The sequence below is a fragment of the Cyprinus carpio genome, chromosome A8, assembly GCF_018340385.1.
Source record: "Cyprinus carpio isolate SPL01 chromosome A8, ASM1834038v1, whole genome shotgun sequence".
In the NCBI taxonomy this organism is placed as follows: domain Eukaryota; kingdom Metazoa; phylum Chordata; class Actinopteri; order Cypriniformes; family Cyprinidae; genus Cyprinus; species Cyprinus carpio.
The window spans coordinates 23,726,572-23,738,319 of record NC_056579.1 but is presented as its reverse complement, the minus strand read 5'-3'; the positions used below and the strand labels follow the sequence as shown (position 1 = coordinate 23,738,319).

At 38.1% G+C, this 11,748-nt stretch overlaps 1 protein-coding gene across 6 annotated transcripts in view; it reads right to left on the bottom strand.

Annotated features, from left to right (window-relative positions):
- Window positions 1-1,874: 1,874 nt before the first annotated feature.
- LOC109085880 (1-phosphatidylinositol 4,5-bisphosphate phosphodiesterase eta-2-like) overlaps window positions 1,875-11,748 on the bottom strand; it is a 110,032-nt gene continuing 100,158 nt past the window's right edge. For 5 of the 6 annotated variants that reach the window (XM_042762889.1, XM_042762888.1, XM_042762891.1 and 2 more), the window contains 4 exons: window positions 11,518-11,664; window positions 11,297-11,376; window positions 7,870-8,200; window positions 1,875-4,570 (listed from right to left, as the gene is read on the bottom strand). In XM_042762889.1, the coding sequence (XP_042618823.1) occupies window positions 2,958-4,570; window positions 7,870-8,200; window positions 11,297-11,376; window positions 11,518-11,664 (2,171 nt within the window). In that variant the 3' untranslated portion in view covers window positions 1,875-2,957. Of the gene's footprint in view, window positions 4,571-5,728; window positions 5,759-7,869; window positions 8,201-11,296; window positions 11,377-11,517; window positions 11,665-11,748 lie in introns of all 6 variants that reach the window. The other variant, XM_042762892.1, reaches the window with a different exon arrangement.

Below are 11,748 nucleotides of genomic sequence, written 5' to 3'. Positions count from 1 at the left end.
CTTACCAGTCATTGTTTTCTTGGTAACCATGGCCCACGGCATGCCTGAGCTTTTATCCAACATGTCAGTCATAAGAGATGATGAATAGGTCATGGTGTTTATGAACTTATCAAGGGTTAAAAAAGGGGTAATCCTCAAAACATCTTGGGTCTTGACAATAACCATTTCCAGTCAAAACTGGCACTGTGAAAAAAAAAAAGAATGAACAGAAGATCTTTTAATTGTGTTTTGGTCTGAGAACTAATTGGACATCTATTGTGGGGGAAGGCTTTATTCTGTGACATTTTTTCTCAACAGGAGTTCTCTGTGCAGGGCTAAAGAGGTTGGAAAGTGTGAGGCCAAATAAAAGAAGATCTCCTCAGAATAGGCCAGAATTACAGCACAGGGGGCAATATCTTTGGGCAGAGCTCCTCTGCATTTTCTTTATCTAGATGTCGGCTTTAAAGACACAGTTTGCAATTACTCAGACATTCCCAGTCATGCTCTGACACTAAACAGAATCTAGTTAGTATTAATATATTATTGATATCTACAGTGGCCATATCTGGACAATTACGTAACACTTAAAATGTGTAAATGTGATTGCAAATGTGCTTTGGTTTCCCCCACAATCCAAAGACATGCAGGATAGGTAAAATGGTGACCCCAAATTACTCTTAGGTCTGGATGTATGCTTCCAGCATTCCCATAACATGACCCTATACTTGAGTTTTGAATATACTGAGATACAGACCTTGGGACAATTTTGTTGAATGACATGGGAATCTGCAAACAAGGGATCTGAGAGTCAGTGCATAGTTGGATTTAATTGTTAAACTACTTTTTACCTCTCTAAATATCAAATTTTTAGACAGATGGAGATGAAAACAAAAAGGATAAATATTTAATAATAATAATAAAAAAAAATGCATGTGAGACAGAGTGCTTTGCACAAACAATATTGGACAACTGGAAGACGAACAAAGAGGCACTAAAATACACAGTGATAACAAAGTGATTAATTAATGCGTGTCCATGGTAACTGATGGCAGATGGAAAAGCTTGTAGTCTCTCCCCCTCTACAACTACATCTGACTCTGCATGGCAATTTTTTAGATTTACTGAAAAACAGGCATACAGTTTTTGAAATATTTAGTTGTAGGCAATTATGTTTTAGCCATTCTGTGATCTTTAACATTGTTTGTTAGCGGATCAGCTGCTTGAGCTGCACTTTTGGCATGTACAAAAACTACTGTATCATCAGCATACATCTGGATATTGGAATTGAGACAAACATTTGGCAAATTATTTTCATGAAGAGAAAATGAAAGTGGGCCCAAGATCGAACCCTGCGGGACACCTGCTAAGTAAATAACACCTGATTGATGATTCTTCACTCTAACCAACTGAGTCCGATGTGTTAAATATGATTCTAAAATGATTCTAAATGATTCTATGATTCTAAAATATTTAAAAATATATATAAAATAGCAACTGGCTGAGTGATTAGTACAGAAACCGATTTATCATTTGTTCTGCAACAAGTTTTTTGGCCACCTTGAAAACCACCGGCAAAATGCTAATAGGTCTGTAGCTGCAGGTGGATAGGCGATCACCTCATTACAGCAGCTAATTTCCACACATTTGGGAACATTCCATGAGTAAATGAAAGATTTACAATTTGTGTAATCCAATCATCCATAGAATTATAATCATATAAACTGCTGACTTTTCACCATACAGTCTCAAAGTTAAAGGTGTTATCAGACTAATAATAGACTAATAAGCTAACAAATAGAGGAATATTAAGAAAAGTGATATATCTTCAAAGCTTGGAAAGTGAAACAGTTGTGTTTGTTAACTTCAGATACAAGAATACAGTAAAAAGAAGGATGTAGATGGTAAAAATTTATTCCCCTGTTACTGGGTAGCATTCTTTAAAAAAAAGTAATAAAACATATTAGTGTACTTAGGACAATGACATTGAATAACATCTACATAATTGCATACTAGACTCTAATAGACTGTGCATTTTTAAATCATAAAATCTTTGAAACATAAAAATACAGTAGATCATGGCAGAAATAATAAAATCAAGTGATATACAATACAATTTCAAAAGGTAAACAGCTGTACATAAAGTGAAGATATGCAATTTTTATATGAATTACCATATTTTTAGAGCTACACTTCATTAGTAACTAAACTAAAGAACATACTGTAAGTTATAATTTTACTAAATTAAAAACTAAAACAACAGAATATAGCAGTCAGTAATATTACTATATCTAAAACTATTTTAGTTTCAAGGGACGATAAATTATTGTGACAAATACATCCCATGCTTGGTTACAAAATTTGTTATCATACCATTAACAACACAAACAAATTCATCTGTATTTTGGCTGCAGACTAATAAACTTTTGATTACAGGGAATCACTGTGGTGAATCAGTAGTGCTTACATTTTTATCTATTGCTGCACTAGGCTGCATAAAAAAAAAAAAAATAAAAAATAAACCTTTCCAGTACCACAAATGCCACAAACATAATCTAATTTTAGACCGTTTGTAATAATTTCTATGTGAAATGTTGTATATTTTTATACACAATTAAAAAAAAAATCCTCTGGTTTTGCACCTTTGGCTTTTTTGAAACACACGCATGCACATTTACAAATAATTTGTACAAACTAGCAAACTGTTGCATCCAATTTAAAGTTTAAAGCTTAGCATTTTATCTCCTTTAACGGCTCATTATTCAGGGTGGGGAGTAGGTCAGCAATGGAAATGTAAAAAAAGTGTGCTTTTCAACTTTTTTTGTCAATCCAGAATGGAAGGTGTAGTACAATAGGTGCAGATAAGAAATGTTTGACTACTCAACATCTCCATTGGAATATCTTAATGAATGACAGGTGGAGGTTGGCCACCTTGTGTTCGTTCACTCCCCACAAAAAGAATTCAACACATTCTTGCCCCTTTACAGCCTGAGCATAAATAAGGCCTCATTGTCTGGCCTCAGGGGGTTTTGTTGGGGCGGTCCTGGTGGAAGTTGGCTCAAAAGGTCCAAGCTAGCACAGGGACTGTGGGGTACACTACAAGCTCCTTCAGGATTGCCACGCTCTTCGATAGGGCTCCCAGAAATACTAGTCAGGCTTTGTAGCCGCTGCCTCTCTTGGGCCTGCCTGGCACGGTTAGCGATGTATCTCACCCGGCTCTGACTCCGTGAGGAACTCCTCCGCAAAGGGGGCATCTCCTCCTCTTCCCGGACCACTTCAGAATCGTTCCTGCATTGAGCAAAGTCTTTGCTAGAGAGGGGTTCCACATCGGTGAGCCTCTTGAGCTGCTCTGTTAGGTCATTCTGGGGTTTTCTAAGAGTTTTCCCTTGTTGGCGGCTTGGCCTCACAATGAAACTGCGGCTAATGCTGCGATACTTGCTCTCAAAATTACAGGAGATGTCGTCTGAAGTGAGATCTCCAAGACTCTTGGATTTCGAGCAGCTGTCCATGTCTTTTGCCGAGGGGGTGGTTGACCTTCTGGAGCCAGCAGAAGCAGCGAGCATGGATGACTGCTTTAAGCCCTCCATGTACAACCTGCTCCATGTGTGGCGCCTCTGCATGGGCCGGATGGGATCTTTGTCCACCACTAGAGGCCTGGGCTGTAACTCATCCTCTGGCTCACACATCTCACCATCCCGCAGGTTGGGGTTGGACTTGCTCTTGCTGACACGCGAGACGTTGCATGCTGCAATGGCCGACCGAGGCTGGCTGGTCCTATTGGCCAGCGATACTTGGTTGTCCGGGTAGTCCCGGGCAGCACTAAGACAGGTAAGGCTCTTCCTGGAAAGGTTAGGCAAGGACAAATCAATCACAGTGTCATTGGATGAAATGCTGGAAGACGATGACACACTATCCCGATGGCTGCTGGGGTCGAGTTTGCTCCAAAGCCTGTCGTTTAAAGTGGCGTCAGTAGAGACTTCAGGGACCACTGATGGGCTGTCTGCTTTTTTTACTGCCTTCATTTGTCCTTCACTTTTGGTCCTTCTGACAGGGGTCCTCAGACCAGTTTGCATGCTTCGTCCAATGTCTCTGTCAAACACCCCCTTCAACGGCTGAATTCTTTGAGAGCTCTGAATGGCGACTCTTTCCTTTACAACATCTATCTCTGGAGTCTGTCCTGTTTTTATTTCAGCAATGTTGGGGTCAAAGACTGCTTTTTGCATAACCTCGCCATTTTCCTTGTCTGGCAATGGGGGCGTAACACATCCAATGTCAAGGTAATTTGTGGAAAGTGAAGAGTTGATGTGGCTGATCTCGGAATCCTTGCCATTGGTGTTATATGGACCAATACTCTGAGTTAGTGCAAATGATTCCACAATGTCTTCATTTTTTTTCAAAGGGCTGAGATTTTCCCCATTGGAAGATGTTGTTATTGCTGTGGATGGTGAAGAAAATGTAGTGGAGGGACAATGTGGTGAGGTATCCACAGGATTTTGTGTGGAGGTCAAAGGACTGCTCTCCTGAAATTCCTCAGTAATGGATTCCAGACATGAGATGTTCAGGGATGGAGTTAGACTCTGCACCTCAGAATTTTCTGGAAGCACATGGCAAGCAGAAAAAAAGAGATATAAATAGGGCTATAATGACAATTAAAATGCTTTTAGAGATTAAAAAATAAACAATGATACTACATAAAATGTATAATGAATGCCATCAAGACCAACAAAATACAGTAATATTTTTGCACACGAATGAAATACAATGAAATACATAGCACATTTACAGCAAAACAAAAAGGAAAAATACAATGTAATACATGTGCACATTGTCTACAGCACAAACGTAGACCAAAGGTCAAAATACCCACTGATGACATTTTGAATTTTATCTGTACTACTTGTGCCATGGATCTCTCTCCTAATGAGCTGATGATTGTCGATAAATAAGGGAGACAAACAAAATGTGCAGAGCAGTGGGTGACTGGAGTCAGAACCAGTGCCACTAATTATTGTCTGCCATTGATCAGAACACAGTCAATTCTGTGTTTAGCTGTGTCAAAGCTAAATCAGTGACATGGTATTTATACTTTTGGGGAAATCAACATACAAATGGCGTAAAGTATCTTCATATTAAAATTAAATAAAAAATAGTTTTTATGATGACAAAATAAAACACACTTCAGCTTTAAGCACAATTCAACAAAACCAAATATTTATCTAAAATTGGTCCCATGTGATATAGATATGCATTTAAATAATAACAAAATATAATACAATGATATAAAAAAGAAAGAGACAAAACAATACATGAATAAATTAAAGATATTAATTATATTTTGTATATAGAGTATGATCCATCAAACTACATGGTGCAAAAGTGAATTTCACAAATCAACAAAACATAAGGCAAACACAGGCTGGGGATTCAGAAAAGCCATGCTTCTTATGTTTTCAGCATAATATTTTCATTGTTCCTATATTACTTTGACTTTTCTATTGGTCTGTACATTGCATTAGTATTGTGTAAACGGAAATGCTTTAAGGCATTATATTAAAAGCCCTCTCACTCAAGTAGCATTAGGTCTTTTAAACAAGCCATTTCTCTAGAAGCAATGTAAATATCGATGCATTAGACCAACAAATGCTGTTTAGTAAAGTGTATGATGTTGAATATGACACAGCTCATGATGAAAAAAAAAGTAATAATTTCAAAGAGTAAGAAAAGACAAACCTGCTTAGAAAAATCTTTTTACCTGTTAATTGGTCAGCCCCTCAGTTTTGCACTAAGGATAGAAAGCATGCAAGAAGGAAGGAAAAATAGGCATTTTAACAGGATAAGTGCAGAATGAAACAGAAGGACTTAGTGTATAAAGGAAGGAGATGGTACACCAGGAAAATGCACTGACAAAACATATGCTTTGTTCGAAGACGGATTTACAGATACACAATAAAGAATGTGGGCATGGGAAGGTTAATGTTTAAAGATCTAAATAGTTTAAATAGATTACTAAAAAGGTTTAGCACCATCATCACGAGGAGCTGAGAACCTACGATATGGATGACACCTTTAGGAATAGAAAAATGCAGCTGCACTCATTCACTTCATTCATATGTCACATGATAATCCCCCAAAACCCAAATCAACATGCAAGAGCATAGTAAGCCAATATTCCCCATGATTTTAAGACCTGCCCCAGTGGTAAAAACCAAGCACCTGGTTTGTTTTTGTTCAAGTGCGTGGGGGAGAAACACATCCTCACTCCTTACAGAGGAGTCTTGTGACTCTCACAGTCTTGTGACAGCTTTAAAAGCAGTTATATTGCTGCATTAAACTGATAAAAACATATTCAAAACATCTGATCAGTGAGTTTCCATGACTTTTCCTATCATTCGTGATTACTGGATTGTTTAGACAGATAGATAGATAGATAGATAGATAGATAGATAGATAGATAGATAGATAGATAGATAGATAGATAGATAGAGATCTCCAACAGTAATTGCTCTCCATTTAAGAGAAAAAATTATTTTTTATTTTCTCTAATTGAAGGCTGTTTTTTCTTCAGTATTCTTAAAAGTTATTTAGGTTTTGCTTAGGGAATTACAGATCATTTATCATAGTAATTAATGTAAGTGTTGGCAAAACCTAGCTCTACAATCATTTCCCAAACCAATTACTTCAAAATAACACAGAAGCATTGATGGGATGCCCTCATTGTGTCAGATACCGATGCCCCCACTGTCACCATGCAGCTTCATTTGCATTTAAATGTGGTTTCAGGAAATTGATTTAAGGACACAGAAACTAAGAGGAAATGGTGGGCAAATGCACATTAAAACAAGTCAATATCCAATAGTAACGCTTAATATTTAGTGTTCTTGTTACTGACAAGATCCCATTGATGACATTGCCCAGTTCTTATTGGGATGAGCCTTCAATGAGATCCACGCTATCCACAAGGTCTTTGGTGGCTATTTATTGGGTTCCATCACAACCTACTGAAAACTATCATACTAATGTACTGGGATGTTCAAAAAATTGAGATCCATCTAACTACAAACACCTTACCAGTGAAAAACAAGGGGGATTTACTGCGGATCTCCTCCATTTTCTGAGTAAACAGAGCATTCATCTCACGCTGCAGTGTCCCTGCAGCCCGCTTTCGGTTCTCCATTCCCAGCGTCGGGAACATGGTGGGTAGATCAATACTGGCCAGACTGTCACAGCTGCTAGAGTCACTGTCAGATAATCTTTTGATGTCATTCACAGATCTAGTTTCGTTGCAGTTGCTGCCATAGTTGGGTGGGGCAGGGCATTGCCAACAAAGGCTAGTTTTGCTGTCTGGAACTGGAGGAGGTGGGGTGGATGGGGACCAAAAGAGTTGGCGTGGAACGCTAAATGAGCGATCGTTTCTGACACTGGGGTCCTCAGTGGGGTTAAGGGGTTGTGTAGCCAGTGTTTGTCGGATATTTGCCCTTGATCTAGGTAAGGGTACAGGCTTGGGTAGAGCCTGAGGATCTGATTTGGGCTTTGAATCAGTTTGGGCCAAGCCTTGTGGTTTGAGAATGGGCTCTGGCTGAACTTGTCTGGAAAGTGTTGGAGACCGAGACACCCTTTCAGGTCTGAGGGGAGCAGGTGTGCGCTGGGTAAAGGTGCTTGTAACCTTCCTCTCCAAGTCTGGACTTTCCTTGGAGCCAATTACACACTTTATGCAATTGGAAGTCATCCCAACCCGCCCAGAGCTGTTGATAGCAATACGGGCAAATACACCCGGCTTCTCATCCAGTGGATCCTGGAGTCGCAGCTTGTTGGCTCGCTTCAGTGGTTCGCTCATTACGCCCCTGTTTCGGTAAGGTGTAGCACGGGGCTCTGGATAAAAGAAAGTACTCTTACCTCTACTGTCGTCAGGGTGAAGCTGCCCATTGGTGCCTTGACCCCATGATTTTGCAGATGCAGTATCTCCATTGTGGTGGACAGGTGGCCCCTCTTCTGATTCCCGCTCCTCACTGGCGCCCTCCGAGCTGCAATCTTTTGTGTCAATAGAGATCTCAGGGAAGCCCCTCTTGACTTTGGGTTGGCCCTTGGTTGGGGCGCTGGCTGTGCGGCGCAGGAGGTGAGCACCGAAGGTGCTCTTACGGTTGAGCAGAGCAGCAGCATGGCTGTCGAGAGATGCCTGCTTTGGGTTTCTGTGAAAGAGTCCTTTTATACCACTGACTGCTCGAACCTGCAATGGGACATTGGAAAAATTGGAGGACAATATGAATCTAAGATATGACAAATGGAAGCATCTAAACAAGATGCTTAACTAGGCTAAACAGACTGCCAGAGATTCTTCAAACAAATTAACTAAGCAAAAACTGCTGACCAAACCACTCTGATAACTTGTGCCCAGCTGGAAAAATTTACTTAAATCAACTTAAAGTTTCCATTTAAAACCAACCCAGGCTCACTGAAAATACGTGCTTGTGGCGATGTTGTTGTGTTTTTAGTACGTTGCTTCAGGTACGTATTGCGGCCAAGTGTCTAGGTAGTGTCGCTAAAAGGTTAATGATCATGTTGGAAATCCTATACATATGAAGTATTTGTGACGCTAACATTCAAAACTATCAGTTTTCAAATCTCACAGCATGTTAAATTTTTTTTTAAATCATAACATAATATTTTGCAAGGAATTCTTAATCAAATCTCTGGCTCTGTAAATCATACTTTGTGTGAAAAGGAATAATAGTTGTTGGAGTTTTACTGCCTCTAGTGTTCTTTTCAACTAGAAACTGTAGCAATTCGTATGTATAGGTACATTTTTTGAGTTTAGCAGAAATGTAGGTTGATGCACGTATTTCCAATGAGCCTGAGCAGTTTTAAAGCATCAAACCAGACTAGTCTGACAAGTGGAAACAAAAGCTGCATTTCCCAAAGGCATTATAAGCCATTGATTTCTACAATCTACAGAAGCTTATGATGCTTTCGGAAAATACAACCAAGTTTGGTGGCCAACTAATCACACACTGGGCTGGTTTAAGCTTTTCAGCATAATATACAGACAACAATTTATTTTTATTTTTATACCAGCTACATGAGCAACATCATTTGATGAGAGCCCTATTATGAATGATAATTTGCCAAGTAATATTTATCCACAATTTGTCAGTTAAGTCCTGTTCTAATCTAATGCAAAAACTTAAAAGTGTTACCACTCGAAAGCAGTGACAATTTAAATAACAAATGTTATCAAAGATGTAGCAGAATTAGGAATTAACAGGCAAAATGTGGTTGATCAACACAGACCTTTAAACATGAAGATGCAGACAATGTTGGGAATTTGTGGTGGTAGTGTTAAAAACTGGGAAATGTGAATAAATGTCAAGTGAAAGGTGACAGGACATTCATATCCAACCATCTCTGATAAAAATAAAACAAAACAAAAATGACACTGGGTGATCTATTTTGATGCTAAAACAGTGTAGGTAATGCCTAGCTTGTTTGAAATTGAGAAGGTATCAAAATCTTTACTATACAATGTTAATAATTAAGTAATAAATATATTTAAGGCATATTTAGTCAAGTAAATTAATAAATAAATGCAATCAAACTAGCCTTTTTCTGTTTCTCTGCACAACACCCAGTGTCATTTCATGAACTATGTTCAAGTAGATCCATGTGATCTTCAAAGTACTGTCAGCCATCTGATCTCCTCACTAATTATGCATAAATTAAGTTAATACATTTGCTTGTAATTCTATTGCATTTATGCTAATTTACAAAATTACAGCAACCAGCTCTCAAGAACATAAGATATTTCTTTGGCTCAAAAAATATTCAAAAAGTACCTGCTAAACTCCAGCTCTCATAGCAGACCCTCATAATCATAAATAGAAAGGATGTAACACTCTTCACAAAATAAGATCAACGCATCTCTCTCATGGACTCTACAGCTTGAGTGCAGTGTTACTGTGCAGAAGGCAGCCAAAACCCTATCATGGCCCTTAAATCCCCTGAGTTAAGTGAAATAGGAGAGAACACTGTCGCCTGCTGTAGGGACATTGACACTGGATCTGCTTTAGGGGTCAATGAGAATGCAGCCAAGGAAGGAAGTCACAATTATGTCACAACTCATTTTGTATGAGTTGGCATGGTGAAGGCTAACAAATGAATCAGGGCTTAGCCGCTCACTGTGGGGGGAGGACAGGGTTCATAAGGAGCATGCAGGGTGCTGATTGGGTCTCACTACACCTGAGTTTTGAACGAGGATCCTAACAATTTCCTGCCTCTATAGGCAGCTTTTGGACTAAGATGGGTGCACTGAAATCACAAACATAAGAGAAAGAGAAGTAAGAAAAAAGAGAAAGAGGGAGAAGGGGAAAAGAGACCAACTACACAAATAACATTTGTTGTTGACGCTGAATGTTTAGGGCACAAATTATGGACAAAAGCATGATATAATTAAGCCGTGAGCTTACAACATCATCTGGCACCAAACAGGGTACAAACTGTTTGAAAAAATAAAGCTGACAGCATAAAATTACCGTAGCTAGAAAAATAGGTAGATACAGGTCTGAATTTATAGAAAATATACAAATTTATCAGTAACTACAAAACAATTTTAGTCCAAATTCGCCAGCTCCTACTGACTGATATCACAACTTAGTGTGAATGTGCAATCATGTTACCCATTCTGCAAAAGATTACATTTAATTTTTACATTTTATAAATTTAAAAGTGTAATGTTCATGCTGTTATTTAATATTCATTGCTAAAACAGAATAGAATAACATAAATTAGGATTTTATTCAGAACTGCTGTAAACCACATATAAAATGGATATAAAATAAAACAGTTCATTTAATTTATTATAATTATAAATTATAATTTAACTAATTTATTTTGACGTCCTGAAGTTGATAATCAACAAGTGAAGCATTTTACTGTTCATTTGTTGAAAAAGAAAATTACTGGTTTTCAGGTCCTATTTTGTACTATATTTGTGGAAAGTGCTACATATGAAAAAGAAAAAAAAAAAAAACATAATAAAATGAAACTAGTAGGTAATAAATAGAAGGGGGGATATCTTTAACGTATTAACAATTTCTTTGATGAATTGTACAATCCCATTTAGCTGTGTTAAGAGTCTACTGTGACAGTCTACAACAAATTATATTTAAACATCATATTTTTCCTGTACAATATTAGGAATTTTAAGACTTTTTCCATTCTTTTAACATGACAAGAACACTGTCACTTTAAGATTAAAAATGCCAGATACAGCTCTCTGTGCACAATAGCACCAACATTTTTCTTTCTGCTAACCACACGAAGTGCTCACCTTACTGGTGATGTCATTCACTGCAACATGAACAAAGATGGAAGCTTCCTCCATGCCTTCCAAATACACATGCCGGTAGCCTCAATCAAATATACACATATTGATTAAGGATGCACTCAACATTTGAAAAAAACAAAAAACATATATTCAGAATGCCTGATATATCACAAAATACTTTTTCTTATATAAAAAAAGTGTAATATCTAAATGAAAGTTGGTACCGGGAATCATGCTGTTAAAGGCAATGGTCCTCTGGCCAATAAAATCTTGGCCAATCGGGTCATGATCCCAGACCAGGAAGCGTATAAGAGCAATATCTGGCATGTGAAGAGTGAAGACGAGTGTTTCCTCCCACATAGGATTAAATCCTGAAAGAGAATGATAGAGAATGGGAATATAAAATTTATGCAGAAATAATGGAAAGGAAGAAATGATTGGAGGTATAAGAATAT